Source organism: Zonotrichia albicollis, chromosome 28 (genome assembly GCF_047830755.1).
Source record: "Zonotrichia albicollis isolate bZonAlb1 chromosome 28, bZonAlb1.hap1, whole genome shotgun sequence".
In the NCBI taxonomy this organism is placed as follows: domain Eukaryota; kingdom Metazoa; phylum Chordata; class Aves; order Passeriformes; family Passerellidae; genus Zonotrichia; species Zonotrichia albicollis.
The window spans coordinates 1,286,504-1,307,631 of NC_133846.1; the positions used below are offsets into that span (position 1 = coordinate 1,286,504).

At 50.2% G+C, this 21,128-nt stretch overlaps 1 protein-coding gene across 1 annotated transcript in view; it reads right to left on the reverse strand.

The window, feature by feature from the left end:
* Nucleotides 1–947: 947 nt before the first annotated feature.
* KLHL12 (kelch like family member 12) overlaps nucleotides 948–21,128 on the reverse strand; it is a 29,170-nt gene continuing 8,989 nt past the window's right edge. The window contains exons 5-12 of the mRNA XM_074527996.1: nucleotides 18,292–18,441; nucleotides 15,948–16,062; nucleotides 12,523–12,629; nucleotides 11,368–11,563; nucleotides 9,910–10,068; nucleotides 8,217–8,315; nucleotides 3,929–4,115; nucleotides 948–2,485 (exon numbers count right to left, since the gene is read on the reverse strand). Of these exons, the coding sequence (XP_074384097.1) occupies nucleotides 2,359–2,485; nucleotides 3,929–4,115; nucleotides 8,217–8,315; nucleotides 9,910–10,068; nucleotides 11,368–11,563; nucleotides 12,523–12,629; nucleotides 15,948–16,062; nucleotides 18,292–18,441 (1,140 nt within the window). The 3' untranslated portion in view covers nucleotides 948–2,358. The remainder of the gene's footprint in view (nucleotides 2,486–3,928; nucleotides 4,116–8,216; nucleotides 8,316–9,909; nucleotides 10,069–11,367; nucleotides 11,564–12,522; nucleotides 12,630–15,947; nucleotides 16,063–18,291; nucleotides 18,442–21,128) is intronic.

The following is a 21,128-nucleotide window of genomic DNA, read 5'->3' on the forward strand; positions in this document are numbered from 1 at the left end:
CCCACATGCCCGTGGAGGAAACAGGAGCTGTAATTTTTTGCAAGTGCAGCTCTGCTGTAACAGTATCAGAATTATGGAATTGTTTTATTTGGAAAAGCCCAACCATTTCCCCAGCACTCCATGTTCACCACTAACCCATGTCCCCAGGGGCCACATCCACAGGTCTTTTGAACACTTCCAGGTTTGGAGACCCCACCACTGCCCTGGGCAGCTGTGCCAGGGCCTGATCAGCCCTTTGGGAGAGAGATTTCCCCCAATATCCAACCTGAACCTCCCCTGGCACAACTTGAAGCCGTTCCCTCTCCTCCTGTCTCTGATCCCTGGGAGCAGAACCCAACTCCCCCCGGCTGTCCCCTCCTGTCAGGAGCTGTGCAGAGCCACAAGGTCCCCCCTGAGCCTCCTTTGCTCCAGGCTGAGCCCCTTCCCAGCTCCCTCAGCCCCTCCCGGTCCTCCAGCCCCTTCCCCAGCTCTGTTCCCTTCCCTAGACACGCTCCAGCCCCTCAATGTCCTTGTGAGGGTCCCAAGGCTGCTCCCAGGATTGGAGGTGTGCCCTCAGCAGTGCCAGCACACAGGGATGCTCACTGGTCACAGCATGGCAGGTACCCACCAGGTGTCATTGGCCTTCTTGGCCACCTGGGCACACCTGGGCTCATGTTCAGCCCCTGATAATTCATTATTGCTGCTGACTGTCATCAGTCTTTTCCTCCTCTCTGCTCCATCCTCTTCTCCAACAGACCTTGCAAGAAATTCCCTCATTAGGGAGTCCTCCAGGCCTGGCTGGTCTCTGTGCACAGATCTCACAGCTGGAGCAGCTGTTTTTCACTACTGGGCTGAAGCTGCAGGGCAGAGACACCTGAGGGCAACTGCCTGTCTAACACAGGCTTTGCACAAACCCTCCACACAGCAGTCAGTCATGTCTGGAAGGTAGAGAACAGAAGCTAAACTCCTACTGGCTCAGGAAATATTTTATTCTTTATACTTTCATTAAAAAATAAACATAGGAAACGAAACCACAGAACACTTGTGTGATAGAAACAAACGCAGAAGGTCAGAGCATTGGCTGAAAGTGCATCATTAGGTCATGCTACCACGTCCCTGATCCCACCCTGTCCCCAAGCAAGGAGTCAGCAGGAAGCCCAACGAGCAGCACTACATGGAGCCCAGGCACTGTGGGGCCAAGCTGATGGCAGAGGGGAGCCTGAGCCCCCCAACAGTGAGGCAGGACATGCTGAGCAGGGAGAGCTCCATGAGCTGCTGGGAGCCACTGGTGGAGCCTCACCTGGGCCCATGGGGCAGCCAGGGATAGCAAGTGTCACAGGATGTGGAGTCATGAGACAGGGGAATAAACAGCTGAGAACAAAGGGCGAAACAGAATCCTGGATGTCACTCCAGAACAGCCCTGGAAGCAGAAAAATCCTAGATGAAAGGAAAACCAACACAATGAACTTGAGTGAAAGGCTGCCTCAGGTGTGCTGGGCTCGGGTCTGTCTGGGGACAATCCCCAGTGCCTCACCCAGCAGGACCCTGGTGGGCAGCAGCCACTGTGTCCCTGCTCTCCTGGCCTCAGCTCAGGTGACCTCCTCACAGGGTGGGGCACAGCCAAGCCCCTGGTGCCACACATCATTTGCAGCTGGAGCTGTCAAGCTTTTTGAGGAAACACGATGTGATGAACCTTGCTGAGCCCCTGATCAAGAGCACAAACACTGCAGATGCTTCTGTGGCAGGCACCGAGCTCCTCCCCTGCCTCTGCCCGTGGCCTCAGGCTCTGCTCACAGGGGCTGACAGCTTTAACCTTCGACTCCTTTGTGTGCAGCCCTGCAGACACAGTGACAGCTCAGGGCCCTCACACTCACCCAGGCTGGCTCTGCAGTGCTGGGGAGCACGCTGCAACATTCAGGACGTACACAATGATTTGAAGCTGGAACACAAGAGCAGCTGGGCTCAGCCTCACACATCCACACGGCCGAGAGCGCCCGAGGACCCGCGGGGTCCTGCGGGGGCTGAAGAGGTGACCCAGGGCTATGTACAGGTCCTTGGGAGGGGTCACCAGGCTGCCTGAGACCAGGCTGGGGCAATCTGCTCTGCCCACAGACTGAGCCACAGGAACAGCACAGAGTGCAGCTTCTCCTGACCCATTCATCCCCTTCCTCCAGCTTCCCACAGAGCCCCTGACTGCAAATGACTGCTGAGATCACACAGTTATGCACATGCTCTAGTCACAAGCAGCACAGAAAGCTGCTGTTCTGGTGCCTATTCCCACAGCATCCACAACTCTCAAGAACAGTCACTGCAAATCATTTGGGACTCCTCCTCCAGCCGAGACATTTTAGAATGTTTTTCTTTGTGAGGTGCCTCTGCTCACTTCTCCCGGAGGACGCAGACCCCGGCGTCGCAGCGCTGCATCCCCAGGGAGGTGACGACTTCCCAGCTGTCAATGATGGGGTCGTAGCACTCGATGCTGCTCAGCAGTGAGTTGCCATCGTATCTGCCAGGACACAAAGTTACACATGAAGGAGGGTGCTGGAGGAAGAGGCTGAGGCATTCAGAGCTCTTCCTGGGAGACTGGAATAGCCCAAATTACCCAAATTATAACCCCTGCACCAGGCTGCCACTGCTGTCTGCTGCTGCTCTCCTGCCTGCCTGGGCCCTGGACTGTGGCATTCACACTCTCTGAAAACATCTCTTCACCCAGGATTTTTCTCCTGAGAAGCTGAGAAGACTCAGAGAAAAGGAAAAGAAGTCTTATCTCATTTGCTTCTCCTGTGTTTTGCTCATGTGGAATGCGTTTGGAGATTGTTCACCCACAGGTTGTTCCAGACTGCAAGGGAAGATGTGTTCTGTTACCGTCTGTATGGCAGTTGTCTTTTGTCAAGTGGGCAGTTTGCCTTATCTTTTTCTGAGTGACCACAATCACTCCTCCCTCTGAGGGGACATTGCTGATAACAGCTATTGAATGTCACTGCATGGCTGATAAGAACTACAGCATCCCATTGGGAGATGGGAGCCCAGAGGGAGGAGCCAAGCATTCCTACCCAGATATAATCTGGAGATTCGGGAACACCAGCACGGCTTCTGCACTGGATTGCCCAGAGGAACAGCAGCTGCCTCTTCTTCCCCTGGATCTTCAGAGGCAGAGACTGCACCTTTCTCCAGGATCCCTGCTCCAGCAGAACCAGCCCTGACACTGCAGGAGGGCTGAGCCACAATTCCAATGGGACTGCTGCCAACAGCCTGACCCACAGGGTGTCAGGCTGGGTTCTGACTCTGGCAGTGTTGTTCTAGTGTATGCATTGTTTATTTTATCCTTTTTTTTCCTCCTCTATTAAAGAACTGTTATTTCCTGCTCCCATATTTTTTGCCTGAGATCTCCTTAATTGAAAATTTATAGCAATTCAGAGGGGTGGGAGGGTTTACAGTTTCCATTTCAGGAGACGCTCCTGCCTTCCTTAGCAGACTCCTGTCTTTCCAAACAGAGACAGATTTGATTGTTTCACTGGATTCTGGTGTGAGTTATTTTGACTCTTTGGCCGATCAGGGCCAAGCTGTGTCGAGACTCTAGAAAGAGTCGGGAGTTTTCATTATTATCTTTTTAGCATTTTAGTGAGTATCCTTTCTGTATTCTTTAGTATAGTATACTTATATATATTCTTTCAAATATATATATAAATATATAAATATATATATAAATATATATATATATATAAAAGTATATATATTATTTAATATAATATAGTATTATAAAGTAATAAATGAGCCTTCTGAGAACACAGAGTCAGATTCATCATTCCTGCAAACACAACACTGACCTTTGTGCTGCCTGCTGTGGTTGGGCACAGTGACCCTGTGGGTGTCTCCCCTCACCGAGAAGAGGCCCCGTGGCCGGGACAGCAGCTGTGTCCCCTGGGGTCCCCGGCAGGCCCTGGCTTACCCGGCGATGGCGTAGAGGCGGCCCCGCAGCACGGTGGCCCCCACGTAGCAGCGCGGCGTGGTCATGCTGGTCACCGTGGTCCAGGAGTCGGTGCGGATGTTGTAGGCCTCCACCGAGGAGAGGTGAGCAGTGCCATCAAACCCACCCACCACGTAGATGTGGTCATTGAGCAGAGCCACGCCGGCCCCTGTGGAGAGAAGGTGGCACAGTCACACCCATGGGTGACACTGGCAGTGTCTCTGTCCCTCAGGGAGCCTCTCAGGAACCCCGGCCAGTCCTGAGTCGGCAGACACCGGGGGACAACAGTGGGGACACACTCTCTGTGCCCTGAGGGTCCTGAAGGTTCTCTTGTGCCCTGAGGGTACTGAGGGCACCTGAGCTGGTCACCTTTGCAGCAGAAGAGACACCAGAGACATTGGTAGATGCTAAAGGGCCGACTCTTAGCAGGGGTTAATCCAAGGTTTTATTCAGGGGCTCTGGGGAGCTCCTGCACCTCAGGGGGCTGTCACAGACATCTTTTATGGAAAATCCTTTCCTTAGGATTTTTCCTCCTGAGAAGCTGAGCGGCCTCAGGAACAAAATGTAAACATTGATTATCTGCTGCTGTGGAATGCAACAGGTGGATCTGTGATTGGCTCATGTTAGATGTTTGTAATTAATGGACAATCACAAGCTGGCTTGGACAGAGAGTATGAGACACAAACCTTTGTTATAATTGTTTGCTGTTCTATTCTTAGCAAACCCTCTGATGAAATCCTTTCTTCTATTCTTTTAGTATAGTTTTAATGTAATATATATAATAAAATAATAAATCAGCCTTCTGAAACAAGGAGTCAGATCCTCATCTCTTCCCTCATCCTCAGACCCCTGTGAACACGGTCACAGAGGGCCTCCTGCTGAGAGACTCGGGAGATGTGCCAAGGTTCCATTTAAAGGGAGGTGCAAACCCAAAGAAGAGAACATTTTACTGACCAATAAGTGACCCTAAGGGATGGGTACTGGGGGATGGACATTTAGGACAACATATAGGGCAAGGCTTGGGGGGCTGACCCCTGGCCTCTGGCTGATCACTCGACATCCTGGATTGAAGCTTCTAGATGGAGGGGATGGGATGCTGAGAGACTGACAGAGAGCCAGGGTGGGGGTTTGAGGGTGATCTCAGCCAGGGAGAGGGATTACACAGGTAAAGGGAAGGGGGTACAATCTGGGATAAACCATCTGGGAAAAATACAGGGATACAAAACAAAACTACTTCAAAGTATTACAAAGTATAAAAACACACTACAACAGGCAGCACTGGGCTCACTACCACAAGGTGAACAACTCAATTCCTCCCTCTCCAAAGGACAGTTTTTATGCTTGTACCTCCCCTAAAACAGTTGATAACTATCTTCTGTTGTTGTTGTCTCCAATATGAAACATGGAAACACCTCACTCCACCAAACACTGCTGACTCTGGGGCATGGGGGGGTCTGGGCAGCACAGCAGCACAAAAGTTTACCAGGGCTGACACCTGAGCACAGGTGTGTGAGCACAGCAGCCCCAGGCCCGCTCTGCTGGCAGAGGTTCCTCTGGTGCTCTGAGTCCCTGGTGCCACCCAGCTCCCGGCTGTGACTGCACACTGCTCCATGCTAAGCTGGAGGAGGGATTTCCCTGACATTACTCCTTTAGAAGACAAAATGAAAACTGGTTTCTACACTGCTGCAGAGGCAGAGGTGGCTGGAGCAGCTGCCTGAACAGATGTTCTCACAGTGAAAGCAGACAATAATACGCTGCTCCAACTGGGAATTTCTGAAACCAGCAGCAAATAACCCCTACCAGCCTTGGCTCCTCCTTGGCAGCCCCTCAGGTAGAGCACAGGAGGACACTGTGACATTACCAGGCACTTGGTGGCCTCAGGGGCTCCTGGGAGCACAGTCAGCCCTGTCAGGCTGTCACCACCCACAGGGAACTCTTGCACTCATGAATATCCTGAAGGAAATGAGCCAGCTACCCTGGCATGGATCTGTTTCTTTACAAACAGGGTATAAGAGACTTTCTGTTCCTCTAAACACACCCTGGCTTTCCCTGCCTGTCCTTGCTGAGAGCCCAGAACAGCTGGGAATGGCCAGGCTGGCCCAGGGGGCTCTCCAGGAGCTGAAGACACCAAACCAAGGCCTAATCAGGGACATTGAGTCCAGCAATGCAATGTGGCCAAGGTCTCTGCGAGGTGGCCTCCCTCCAGAACTGTCCTAAGAGATGAAAAGAAACAAGGAGGAAATGATCTCTGTGAATAAAGCCAGGATTACTCTTAGTCCTGGTCTTGGAATTCAAATCCTGCATGTGGACAAATCTTAGATGGTTTTTTGGAAGACAAAAGAAATCCTGCAGGGTTCAAGCACTCATACCTAAGGTGTGAGTAGTTAGGGCTGTTATTACCAGAGTGGCAGCACCAAAACCTGAGCAAAATAGGGCCCTTGGGCACATTTCAGATCTTGGTACTCCAGGTCACAGTGCCAAGGAAGGAGCCACTAAGCCAGTGCTGGGGACAAGAGCCTCCCCAGGGTCCTGCTGCCTTGTGGCACCAGGGAGCTCATGCTGCACCAAGGCACAGCCACTAAAGCCTGCAGCTCCTGTGGGGAGCACAGACCTGGGAAATGCCTGCTGTAGAAAGCCTGAACTCTGCTTTTGTCTTGAACTTGGTCTTGCTTGAACTCTGGTCTTGTCCAAAATCAGACTATTCTGGTGCCCACAGCAGGCCCCTTGAGAAAGCCATCTGATCCTCAAGCTTCCTAGAGATTCATGGATTTACCTCACACGGTGCCTCTGACCTAGAAAAACCTGCAGATTTCATCCTGTGTTTTATATGTATGGCCTTCCTGGATGTGGAAAGTGCCCAACTCCTAAATCAAGTCCACTCTTGGCAGATAAACCAACACTTAACAGGAATATCCCTGCCACAGGAATAAATATTTAAAGATTGGGGGTTTGGTGAATGCCACTGCAGGCACAAGAAAACTGAAATGTTTTGGAACAGAGCCCAGTTTTACTGAGTACCCAGTACTTGTCCCTAACCAGGACCTGCACAGGGATCACATGGAGCAGTACTGCCCAGCTGGCTGTGAGGGCCAGTTATTGCAAGAAGCAGAGAAAAAGCAACTTCAAAAGGGATTTGGAGGGGGTCTAAGCACATAACTGTAAGCACTGGGAGGCACACAGGGGTGGAGGCACAGAGCAACCTTCCCATGCACACACAGGCAGGGCCAGGGCAGCAGGCCTGAGGCACACGGCCAGAGCAGGAGTCAACACACCTGGGCACACAGGAGCTACAGGAGCCCCACGACAACCCCTCTGAGAAATGAAGGAGAGTTTAAACAGAAAGATACCCCAAAAGTAGGATTTAAACTGTATTTTTGTCCTAGGTACAGGTGCCAACTTAAAGCTTGGATAGAACACCAGGCAGAGAGACAAGTGAAGAGCTGGTGGGGATAATTATGGTGTGAGTGCACCATTTGTGTAAGCCCACTGCTGGGTGACAGTGCTGTGGCAGTGCTGTGGCAGAGCTGGCCCAGAGCAGGGCTCAGGGGAAGGAGCCTGGCAGTCACACCTGCCCTCACCATGCCCCATGGAGCTGCTGAGCACCGACCCAGCACTGGGGTCAGTCTGTGCCTTGGGAGCTCTTCTCCATGCCAGGCATTGCTCCCAGATGTGGAAGTCACCCAGCATTTCATCAGCCTCCCTGTAACCTGTGACTCTGCCACTGCATTCCTCTGCACACACCTTGCCCTGGGATGGAGGCATGTGAAAATTAATATTTCTCTTGGGAATTCAAGCCAGTAAAATCATCCTTTCACAAAGCCAACCCACCCACTGGGGCCAGAGCATCCTCCAGTGCAGCAGAACACAGCAGCAGTGACTGCTCCCTCAGTGCAGCAGAAACACACTGACCTCAAGGCACTGTGGCTGTGGATGTGACATCTGGTCAGAGAGAGAAAGCTAGATAAGCTTTCCCATGAATTGGTCTGAGGCAGCTGGAGAGAAAGAATGATAGTCAAATACTAAACAATCCACAGGTGGTGTTTGTAATAAGTTGTTTTCCTTATGGCTGTTTACAGAGGGGTGTCTTCTTAATTAGCCAGTGGTGGTGGTGGTTTGGTTTAAGGACCAATCAGGCCCCCTATAGTGAACTAGAATATAAAAAGGAATGGGTTCCTAATAAAATTGTTATTAGCCTTCTGAAAACACATGGAGTGTGTCACTCATTTATCTGAGTCACTTCTGACCCAGCAGAGACACTGTGGGCTCTTACCTGAGCGCTTGGTGGCCATTGGAGTGACATTTGTCCAGTGTCCAGTGTGGGGGTCATACCTCTCAACAGAATTCAGGATGTTCAGCCCATCGTAGCCTCCTGAAACAAAACACAGGAGCAAACCAGGTTCACCTGGGGAGAATGCTTTCTGTGCAGAGAGCAGTACCATGCTCTTCTAGTATTGAAATTACATCCGACTTCCAATCCTTAGAATCTGGTTTAAGCCCAGAGAAGAGTAATAAACATAATCCTATTTATACTGGCCCTATCACTGACCCTAAGCATCCTCCTAACTGCACTAAACTTTTGACTCACCCAATAACCCCCGACTCAGAAAAACTATCCCCATATGAATGAGGATTCAACCCCCTGGGATCTGCTCAACTCCCCTTCTCAATCCTCCTCTTCCTAGTAGCCATTCTCTTCCTCCTATTCGATTTAGAAATTGCCCTACTCCTCCTGCTACCATGAGCCACCCAACTACAATCCCCTACCACCACCCTAACCTGAACCTCCTCACTCCTCCTCCTCCTTGCCTTAGGACTAGTAGGACAACACAGGAGCAGACCATGGGGTTCACCTGGGGAGAATGTTTTCTGTGCAGAGAGCAGTACCATGCCTGGTGGGCCCTGAGCACAGAGTGGCACTGCCATCAGCACAGCCCATCCTGGTGGGGCAGAGCATCCTGCAGCCAGCCCAGAGCCAGCTCTGCCCCACACTGCCCTGGGAGAGCATCACCTCCCCAAAGCAGCAAACCAGGCCAGCCCCATGGAGCTGCCTCTGAGCACACTGCTGGTGCAGCCCTGCAGATGTGCAGCTCCCAGGCCTGTGCTGAGGCTGGATGGTGTAGGCTGGGATCTCTCAAGAGCTGTTTCACAAGCAGATACTAAAATCTCTGTGCAGCCCCAGCAAAGGAGCAGTGTGCTGTCATCCACCCTGGGGAACAGCATGAGGAAGAGGAATGAACATGGTTGGTTTATTCAAGGCCAGGTTGGGCAGGGCTTGGAGCAATCTGGTCTAATGGAAAGTGTCCCTGCCCATGGCAGGGGGTGGAATGAGATGAAGTCCCTTCCAACCCAAACCATCCAGTGGTTCTATGAAACCAGTGCCTAAGATCTGTGAGTCCCCAGGAACAGGACTGCCACAGAGGTGGGTGCAATGCTGGGCCTGCCTTTTCTGGGGCCTAGAAGGTGACCCACAGAACAAGATTCAGAGTGCTTTGTTCTCTGGCAATCTCTCTGTATTCCCTGCTGATGTGGTGCCCTGAAACTGAGTGCTACAGGAAGAAGCTGGAGAACAGACAGCTCAGGATACATTTCTGGAGCACTACAGCCACCATTGCAGGAGCACCCCCTGGCCCACAGCTACCTGCTTCATCTCTGGGCATTCAGACATTGCCCAGGCCACACAAAGCCTCAGCTGGCATTGCTTATCCTCCACACTCCAGCCATCCCTCAAATGCAGTGTGTGTAAATTGTGTTTAATTTGCAGTGTGCAGCATTCCCTGCAGTCCAAGCTATTGTGATGGGCACAGTGAGGTCAGGCAGCTCTCACTGACACAGCTGTGAGTGCTGTGAGGTTAAACCTCCTCTAGCATGGACATGACAGGTTGGGGCTGCTCAGGCAGCACTTGAATGTTCCCTTGGGTAAAAAGGCAGGCTGTGCACAGCTCAGAGGTGCTGAGGGTACCTACCCAGGCAGTAGATGACTCCATTGGCCACCACGAGGCCTGCTCCCTCCCGTGCTGTCTGCATGTCCCCCAGCATGCTCCACTGGTCGATGTTGGGGTCGTAGCGCTCCATGCTGGTGTGCCGGCGGCTCCCGTCGAACCCGCCCGAGACGTAGATCATGTCTGCAGGGACAGAGGAGGCACCAGGCACAGCCAGTCAGCCAGGGACAGAGGAGACACAGCCACAGCCAGGGACAGAGGAGGCACCAGGCACAGCCAGGGACAGAGGAGACACAGCCACAGCCAGGGACAGAGGAGACACAGCCACAGCCAGGGACAGAGGAGACACCAGGCACATTGAGGGACAGCGGTGACACCAGCCACAGCCAGGGACAGAGGTGGCACCAGCCACAGCCAGCCAGCCAGGGACAGGCAGCCCTCCAGGGGTTGTTTCACACGGAGCAAAGCTACGGCATGGACTGCAAACCACAAAAAACAGACCATGGCACACCAGGGGCCAAGATGAACCCAGGCTCTCAGCCTGGCTCCCAGGCCCAACAAACAAACACAAGTTCCATCTGGCCCTTAAATCTGCTTCTTGCTGATGGATGAAAGAGAACACATACAATCCAGCTATGTTTTTTCATGCTGCAGAACCACTGAAACTCTGCCATGCCCAAACCCTAACCCTGCCCATGGTGAGCTTCATGTCAGTACCTCCCCAAAGTCCTCACTCCTTCCCTGCAGATGTTCCAATCACTGCAGTGCTGGATGGCCACAGCTGTACTGGCTGTCCTGTGCTCACTGTTGCCCAACACTGTCACCACCCTCAGAGCTTCCCACTCCCTAAACTCTCCCAGAGCCCCTTTCCCCCAGTTCACAGATACATGCTGCAGGAATGCAGCGGAGGCAGAGCTCCTCTCAGGATATGTGGGCAAGTTTTCCATTTCTGCATCCCAGTGATGATAAGGCAGAATCTCAGGCTCCCCTCCTCCCGCAGAGCCAGCCCACTCTTCACACAGCAGCTCAGGGCACCTCAGGCTGGAGCTGAACAGGCTGCTCTGCCCTGGTATTGTAAATCAAAGGTGCTCTAACAAAGGGGAGAGAGAATGATGCATCTGACTCCATCATCAGAAGCCTAATGAATTACTTTATATACCATACTGTGTACATTGTATCTAAACTGAATCTGCCATGCACTCACCCTCGCTCACAACTGCACAGAACTGCACTCATCTCTGATTCTCTTGTGACTGTCCTGTGACAGTCCAACTCACACACACATTCTTGGCCCTGACAGGCCAAGGGAACAAAACACCCTCACTTTGGGTAAACAATCTCCATATTGCATTCTACTTTAGAACAACACAGGCACAACAAGTGAGATAAGAATTGCGTTTTCCTTCCTCTCTGCTTGTCTCACAGCCTCTCTCTGTTCAGAGGGTGTGTGAACACCACACCCTGGCTGTGAGCAGGACGTACCTCCAAGGGTTGTGGCTCCTGCCAGCCCTCTCCTCACGTTCATGGGAGCCACAGAGTACCAGATGCCATCCTCATCTGAGGTGTAATCCAGGCACTCCACGGAGCTGAGGCGGGAGCGCCCGTCGTAGCCCCCGATGACGTAGATGCGGTCGTGCAGCGACACCGTGGCCACGTAGCGCCGCTTGCGGGTGATGCTCTGCGACAGGCAAACAACACTGAGGTCAGGAAACAGCACTGGGCATGGAGACCAACCCCTCACAGAAACAGCACTGGGCAGGGAGACCAACCCCTCACAGAAACAGCACTGGGCATGGAGACCAACCCCTCACAGAAACAGCACTGGGCATGGAGACCAATCCCTGCCCTTCACCCTCTCCTGCTGCTCCTTTGGGAAATGCCCACTGCCCCAGGGCAGGCAGCTCTATGGATTTAAAGAGCACAGCCTGAGTGACTGTGCCTGCCCCCACCTGGCTGTGCTCTCTTCTCAGGACTGTGTCTCTCTGCACTCAGATATTTCATTTATCCTGTGCTGCTGCATAACCCCCAATGCATTTGGGATGATTCTGTTAGCCTCCTATTACAATGGGAAAAAGTAGGGACTCTGAATATTTGATGAAGCTATCAGCCTCCAAAAAGGATCAGAATTTTGGAACACCAGGTGATACTGAGTCTGCCCTGACTGGTGATACTGAAGAAGAGGCAGTTCTCCACCATTTCACACAGATAAAGGTGATTTTAATTTGAGTAGAAATACTCCTTAGTGCAGGAATTCTCTCTTCCCATTATGCTCCAAAACACTGCAAGCAGTGGGATCATGCAGCAGCCTTAAGACTGCACTGACTACACGGTTCCTATTGACATTCCAATTATCATCACTAACCTTAAAGCTTCACACCCCTTCACTAAGAAAATGATAGTTCTCACTCCCACAGCCAAGATGTGGGTCTCTGCAGGCTCAGCTGATCAGGTCTATGACAACAACCCCCTCTCCCTCAGTCACTCTGCACTCTCATGTAAATCTCTAAAGAATTTCTGTCAGAAATCCTCAGCAGATTGCACAGGACAGCCCAAGGAGGTTGTCATCCAGCTGGTGCTGCAGATCAGTGTTTGCTCACAGCCTGCTCAGCCCAGTGGTGCTCAGAAACATTCCCTTACCGGCAGGAAACTCCACTCCTGGGTCTTGGGGTCGTATTTCTCCACCACATCGATGGGGGACTGCTGGCTGCCGAAGCCGCCGATCACCAGCAGCACCTCGTTAGCTCCTGAGGGACAGAGGGACAGCAAAGCCAAGTCAATCCCTTCATAACCAAAGGGTCACCTCAGGGGAACAACCTGGAGAAACTCTGAGCCTTCCCTGGCACAAAGCTGCCTCTAAATCCCTGTTTTGGTCTCGGCTCTGGAGAAGGGACCTAACCTGGCTCAGGCACTCACACTCCCTTGTCACTGTCACATTTTCTGGAAAAATATCTTTGCCAGGATTTCTTCTCCTGGGAAGATGAGAGAGAGAAATGAAAACAATAATTATCTGATTGCTTCTCCTGTGTTTGCAGCTTTGGAATGTGGTCTGGATATCACTTACCAACAGGTGCCTGTTTGATTGGTTTCATGTGAATTGTTTTTACTTAATAGCCAATCACCATCAGCTGTGCCAGACTCTGAGGAGTCAGTCATGAGTTTTTATTATTCATTCTTGTTAAGCTTCCTGTCTGTATCCTTTCTCTTTCTTTAGTATAGTTTTAGTATAATATAATAAGAATAGAATAGAATAGAATAGAATAGAATAGAATAGAATAGAATAGAATAGAATAGAATAATAATCAGTCTTCTGAGAACATGGAGTCACATTCCTCATCTCTCACCTTATCCTGGGGACTCTCACAAACTCACTCCCTCTGTGCTCAGCAAGAAAGAGAAGGGAGAAACTCTTCAGAGCATGTGGCAGACAGTAGACTGAGGTGTTAGGAGCTGGCTGCTGGAGGGCTGTTTCTCCTAACATCAGAGGCTCTTTGAAAAGACAAGCTGCCTCAGAGACAGGTGGTGAAATTCACTCCTTTATATCTCCTTTTGTACCCTTTCTGCTATTTTTCCCAAACCTCTCACCACCCCACAGAATGTGTAGGAAAATGTCTGTTTCCCTGCAGCCTCCTCTTGGTCACAAGTGACATCCAGGCCTGATTTGGGGGACTTTGTTCACCACATAACTGAGAAACAAGTCAGGATGTCTGAAGCTTGGAAAACCAATTAAATATTTTCCCAGGAATTGTCTCTTAAATCTTGTGTATTTTATTTCAAAATTGCCTTCCCTCTATTTTCTCTGAGATGAGATGAATTCTCTGAATTTTTCTCATTTGCTCCATAACAGCTGTGACCTGGAGAGTTGCAACTTCCCCTCTAATCCCTGTCTGGAAGCCTCAGGCTTCTGTCTCAGGTTTAGAACAGTTCAGCATCCCCTCCACTCCTTGGCCCTTTCTGGAACAGGGAGTTTATCACTAGAATTTAGGGCTGTCCAGCCTTTCATTGCACAAGGACTGAACACCAAGCAACAAACATTTAACAAGACTTTGTCTGTCACAGAGCAGAAAAGCTGCCACCTCAGATGAAGAATAATACAATAAATAACTGGGAATGATTCACAAGAGCTCCAATATCCTGGAAATCCTCTTTTTCAGCAAGAAAGCTAAAAGTGCAATCACTTCAGCTCCTCCCATGCAAAGTCAATACATGCCTTGATCACAGCTGAAAGTGACCCACAGCTGATATCAGATGGTATGGAATCAATTAAAACAGCTAGGGCTGAATCCAAAGCACGAACCTCAACAATAATGTGCAGTTTTAACCCATACAATCAGACAATAAAACAGTTTTTAAATCTTTTTTATCAGGTGACCTATTTCAACTAAGAATAAAATGAAATGTGTTTTTTCTAAAATCACAGAATCACAAAATGGTATGTGTTGGAAAAGACTTAAAAGCTTGTCTCATTCCATGTTCAGGGACAGTTTGCACTGTCCCAGGCTGCCCCAAGCCCTGTCCAGCCTGGCCTTGGACACTTCCAGGGATGGGGCAGCCACAGCTGCTCTGGGCAACCTGTGCCAGGGCCTCACCACCCTCTCAAGGGAGAATTTCTTCCCTAGATTTCCCCTCTTTCAGTGTGAAACCATTCCTCATTGTCCCATTGCTGCAGTTTCTGATGAAGAGTCCCTTTCTGGCTTCCTTGAGGTCCCTTCAGATACTGGAAAGCTGATGCCATGACAGGCTGAGCTGAAGTGCAGCTCTTTGAAACTGGCACAGGAATTCCCACAAAACGTGCTGAGGCCTGGACTATGCAGGAACAGCACAACAACATTTCCTTCAGGCCAGAGAGGTCTGGTCAGTGTGTCTCTGACAAACCTGATCTGCCCTCCTCCTTTTGTGGTTAAAAGAGGCCACAAAGGGATTTTGGAATCTCTCTCCACCACACCTGCAGCAGCACTGGAGAACACAGGGAGAATTCCTTGCAGGGAGAGTGGTCCCTGCTGGCACTGATGGCAGTGCCCTGGGAGTGCACCAGGACACAGGCATGGCATAGAAGCCAGTAAAATCCTTTTCCTTCTTCTGGTAGGTCAGTCCTACTTTTATGTTGCTCTTGAGTGCTCACAGCCCAAAGACAAACATTTTCTGTACAATTCAGTGACTGTGCTTAGTAGAAGTCACAGAAATAAAGGAAGATACCATTTGTTTGCCTTAACAAGGCTAGGGAGAAAAAAAAAAGGCACTTCTGAAGGGGAAGAGGGACATCTCCATCTCCCTCCTTGCTGCAGAATGAGCTATTTGTCGGGGATGAGCTATTTGTTGGGTGCAGGGAAAACTTGGGACTCTCAATGTGAGAACAGCAAGCTTCATCTATTAAAAAAAGCATCAGACACTTATACAACAAGTAATAAGCTCATAAATATTCTGTAATTTACACTGTCTATTAGCTACACTACAACATCAGCTCTTCCCCGTTCTTTAAAAGTTACATCTCTCTTTTCTCATATCTCTTTCACTATTTGTTATCATACTACAGCTAGACTCAAAGACACACTATCTTGCAAGTACAAAACTTAAAATTAGCCACAGCCTTTTACTTTTCTAGTTCTTAGCTACTCTCCCAACACCTCCTTGCACCTTCCCCTGTTCAATTTGCTGTGGAAGCTTGCTGTCACTGTAAGGCAGCTGCCACTTACCTCACAGCTCTACTTTGGACTCTGATTCCTACCTCTTCAGACAGGAAGAAACTCTTCCCATAGTTCTTGGACAGCTGCATGCTGGGACAAATGTATCTTCAGGCACAAGGTACTCAGGAGACTGATTTTGAGGCCACAGCAAGGCCTGAGATTAAAGGCAATCAGCTAGACCCACACTGGCACTAAGCAATTGTACCCTATAAAAGAGGCACCTCTGTCCTTTGCTCCAGTCCCCTCTCTGTCCATTGGGGACCATGGCATGACAAATTACTGCCGTGAAGAACACCAGCACTGTCACAAGGCATTAGACAAGGGCTAACACAACAGCTGCCAGTGCCCTGGCCCCTCTCAGGCCCCTTTCCTGCTGCTCACCCAGACGTGCTCGTGTCCTGGGTCCCTGCATCTGGCTGCGGAGCTCGGGCCGAAGGTGGAATTTCTTGGCTTCGTCCACGAGGTCTCTGCACTGCAGGCTGCAGCGGATGAAGGGCTGGGAGGGGAGAAACATGAGTCACTGCTACATGCAATGTATTTTAAGAAACCTCAGAAGAACTGTCCTAAAGCCAACTCTCATCAGCTCAGACAGCATGAAAAGGACTCGTGTGCGGGCCCTGGGAAATGCAAAGGGAACTGAAGATGTTGAGCAGATCTGGCTCCATCCTCACAGTCTGGCACTGAAAGCTCCCTGAAGAAAATGGCTGCATTGGAACACTAAGGAAAAGCCACTTCTGCTCCATTTAAGCCAGCAGAAGTATGACTAAGAAGGGGAATTGGAAGTGAAACCACACTTGTCTGCCCCATATAACCTGTCCTGCACCTGCCATTGGAGAAGAGAGGGAGAGCACAGCACAATGAAACTGTTTAGCTGAGTTACTGCCCTGATCACTGTGCACACGGGGACATGGAGCTGTGAAGAGGCAACAGGAACACTGAGGTCCTGTTGAAGAGTGAGGGGCATCCCAGGACAGCCTCATCTCCTTGAACAATGCTGTGTAATTCCCTTCCCTAGCCAAGGGCCTGGACCAACCTCCCTTTAGCTCAGCACTGATTTTCCCATGGCTGTTGGGTGTACATGCTGCTTCAGCAAGTTCAGATTCACCTCTACAGGCTCCTGGTGTCTGTGTGAGGCAGCCACATGGGGCCAACACTCCACTCTCCACACTGACCCAAGCTGAGGATGTGCCACCAGTGTGTGGCACTGCCAGGTCACCCTCCACATTCACTCTGAGAGCTGAGGGCTGTACACACTCTGGCTCAGGCTGGATTTGGAGCAGATCTATTTGTTTTAGTACCAGTCCCTTTTCCTTTAGCTTAAATTTCAGTTTGAAGGGGACCATGATAATCTGACTGAACACCCTTTAGCTCTGGCACAACCTAACACAAGAGCCCATTAGGTTGTCCTGATTTAACAAAATCCATAATCTATCACATCTGAGATGACTGTTGCTACATCAGCCTTTTCCTGACATAGACAAATGTCTGTCATTCACCATTCAGCACCTGTCAGGTGACAAGGACAGGTGACCCTTGAGTACATCCCATCACCATCTAACCTGAAGGCTGGTTTGACCTTCTCTGGGCCTTCCTTTGAAATCTTGCCTGGGGTCACTTCCTGTCTGGAATTGAATTAGCACAATTAATTGAATTGACAATTAAAAGCTTAATTGTCAATTTGCATCATCCCCATTTTGGATTGCCTCTGCAGCACCCCAGAACACAAAGCAGCATTGTTAGCCATGGCTCTTGGCTGTGTGTTGGTCCTGCACCCACACAGCTGATGCCTTTCTCACTCAGAGGCACTTGCTGACATCTGCACCTCAGACACCTCCTGAGGAGCCATGACCTCCTTGAGATGAATGCCAGTGATCCTCAGTCTGGGGAAGGAGACATGCCAGTGCTTAGGAATGAAGGCAGAAAGCACTTGGAGACTGTAAGGATGACAAGAGAAAGGTGCTGTGGATATCTGCAGAGACAGCTGACTAATGGCTCTGGAGAGGGCACCCTGGGGCTGCAGAGCAGGATGCTGTGACTGCTGGCCCAGCAAACAGCTCAGTGTGACAGCAGCACTGTGCTGAGCAGGGACAGCTGCACAGTGTCACCAAACTGCAGCAGAGAAAGGGCTCTGCAGCCATCCTGGGGCCAGCAGAGGTCAGGCAGGAGCAGCAGTGGCTGCTGTACTGTAGCAGACTCCATAGAATTGTCTCAGACCCCTTGGAGGGCTGAGACTTAACAGTAGGAATTGCTGAGTCATGATGAGACAGCAAAATGAGCTCCTGTCTTCTGCCCCTCGGACCCCAGCTTATCTCTGTAACCCCACAGGTCACTTTCCCCTAACCCCTACTATTGGACAAGTTTGGATCCCTCTGTACCCTATAAAAAGGGGCTGGTTTAGGGCATTCAGCAGAAGGAGAGCCACTGCTGGAACCCTTCACAGACCCCTCAATAAAACCATCGCTGTGGAACCACCAAGATCTCTCCTTCTCATCTCTCTCGCTGCTTCTCCCCCGAGCCCACCGGCGCCTTAGCAAGCAAGAGCTGGAAATCCTAAGAGAGCTGATAATCACTAAAGAGCTGAAATCCACTGAGCTTGCTTAAGGCAGCAGTGGCTACGAGCAGCCTGGGTATCCAGGCACTCTGTCTCCAGGAGGCACTGAGCTGTCTGGATAGCACTGCCTTGCTGGGGGCAGAGCCTGCTCTGGGGCAGGGGTCTCGGCCGTACCTCGGTGTCGATGACGTCGGTGATGTAGCGCGGCGTGAGCAGCGGCATCCGCACGTACTGCAGCAGCTCCGGCAGCGACGCCTCGCGCTCCTTCTTGGAGTGCTTCACCCAGTTTATCACGGCCTCGAACACCGGCTCCTCCGAGTCCACCTGCACACGAGGCACATCCTGATCAGGGGCAGCACAACAGGAGCCACTGCCATGGAGCACGGAGTGCTCAGCTGCTGCACTGCTTCACAGCCAGCAGGACCCTTCAGCTAGGAGTCCCTTAGGGAAATCCCCATAACCACAGTGAACTCCCCCACTTTCTTTTCCTTAAACCTGTGTTCGCTTTTTCCCCTGCAGCTGAGATCAACCATGGGCAGTGCAAGTCCCAGAGCAGGGAGTGCTATGGTGCAGAGCAGAGCCTGCAGCTGAGAGCTCCATGCACTGTCAGGGGGAACTCACAGGACAGCTCCCCCAGCTCTCTGGAGCAGGAGCTGTGATCCTGCAAAATTCCAAGTGCTACCAAAGAGATGATTAAATCACGTTTCCTTTGCACAGCAAAGTGTCTGCCCTAGGCCCTGACAGCCCTGGGCCTATACACTGCCCCTTGGACACTCCAGCCAGAGCAGGTACATTTAAGGTTTCAACTCACCCTTTAAAAACTACAAAGGATTTCAGAGTGGAAAATCCCAGGGCATGAATGCTACTGTTTATTTCTACTGTTTATTTTATTTTATCACTAGTTTATTTCTGTCTCCATTTAGGACTAGCACATGCTGGTGCTTACACAACTTCTGGACATTACACTGACTAAATCATCCAAATTTGATCCTGTAATGAACCACAGATGCTTTGGACACCTATGATTACCAAAAGCAAAAGAACTGTAAATATATATATATATATGAAAGAATTATATATTACTTATATATATAAGAATTATATATTACTTATATATATCAGAATTATATATTACTTAGTACTAATATATATATATAAGAATTATATATTATTTATTACTTATATATTACCTAGACTTTGTTTTCTTCTTGCACATCTATCAGATCATCCAACGTAAAAGGAAATCAGACATGAATTTATTATCACACAGTCTGTTAACTGAGACTAAATATGAAGATAAAAGAAGAGCCTGTGATGAAAGGACTGAGCCTTCCCACCAGCCTATGACTGGTCCCCTTTGAAATCCAGTCTGAAGCTGTCAGGCAGAATGTTTTGAAGGAGGGAGCCACAGAGGTTAATTATGTAAGGCATTCTTCTACACCATTGTTTTATATTTGTTACATTGTAATTTGGAATGGCCTCTTTCTCTTGGAATTACAGGGGAAGGACAATTAGAGCTCACAAAAGGAGAGCAGACTACTGTATTGTTTCCAATTTCCCCACCTCCTCTTTAAATGCAATAATCCTGTGTTGATTTATTCCCTCCTGAACTGAATGTCCTCAGATATATTTAACAGCTTTACCATTCATTGAATCATTTCTGTTTTCTGATAAATGATGAGTAACACTAAATGCAGGATCACACTGAGGACCTGTCATTGCACTTCCTGAGCAGCCCAGAGATTTTCTGAGGGTGTTCCCTTACCACACTCTTGATTCCACACAGCAGCTCTGTGCTGGCACATCAGGACAGAGATCTGCTCCTTATTCCACACTGGTCTGGGCTGGAAGGGACTTTAAAGCCCATCCCATTCCACCCCTGCCATGGGCAGGGACACCTTCCACCAGACCAGGATGCTCCTGGTCCAGCCTGGCCTTGGACACTTGCAGGGATGGGGCAGCCACAGCTTCTCTGGGCACCCAGGGTCTCAGCATTCTCACAGGGAAGAATTTCTTCCCAACATCAAATCTAAACCTCTCCTCTTTAAAACTGTTACCCCTTGTCCATGTAAAAAGTCACTCTTCCTTTTTTTTTATAAGCCCCTTGATAAGGTTTCCCTGCAGAATCCTCTTCTCCAGCTGAACAGCCCCAGCTCTCCCAGCCTGGCTCCAGAGCAGAGGGAACATCTCCAGCCCTCAGAACATCTCTGAGGCCTCCTCTGGACCCTCTCTAACAGGTCCCTGTGTTTCCTGTGCTGAGAACCCCAGACCTGGACACAGCACTCCAGGTGAGGTCTCACAAGGACAGAGAAGAGCGGGAGAATCCCCTGCCCTGCCCTACTTGTCACATGTTCTTAAGGTACAATAGTGCATGCCCAACACACTGCCTGCTGCAAGGTCCAGCCCTTCCAATCCATAAGGAATGTCACCTTCCTTGAGCAGATCATCCAAGAAGCTTGGTTGGGTTAATCTGAAGTTCCTCATTATTTTCTGCTCCCAGTAGCATCACAACCCAGAGGAGCTCAGCCCCTCACAGCACAAAACTGCAGCCTGTCAAACACCAAGCACACTCAGCCCCCTCCACTGCAGATCCCAGCCAGAGCTGGGTCCTTCACCACTGCCTCACATGGTTTTTCTCAAGCAGTCTCACTAACAAGGGGATGTTGGCATGGCTGAAGAGACCACTTTCAAGGAATACATCAACAATTCTCCTCTGGCTACCCCTGCACTGGCTTTTCAGGAATCCCACCAAAGATATCCCATACTTTGCTTCCAAGCATTCCTGTTCCACTGAACTCTAAGCAGTGATTGCTTCAAGCCTTTCCACTGCAGTGAACATCACCTCTCGACAAAATCCACCTCAATAAATAGTCAAGCTCTCCCCTCATTACCAGGGAATGTTTAACTTATTAATAGAAAAGTTGGAAATTGTATTTGACATGTTCCAGTGACATAGCACACCCTCCAGAAGCTCACCTTCAGGGAACTAAATCTCCCTGTAACCCCTGGCA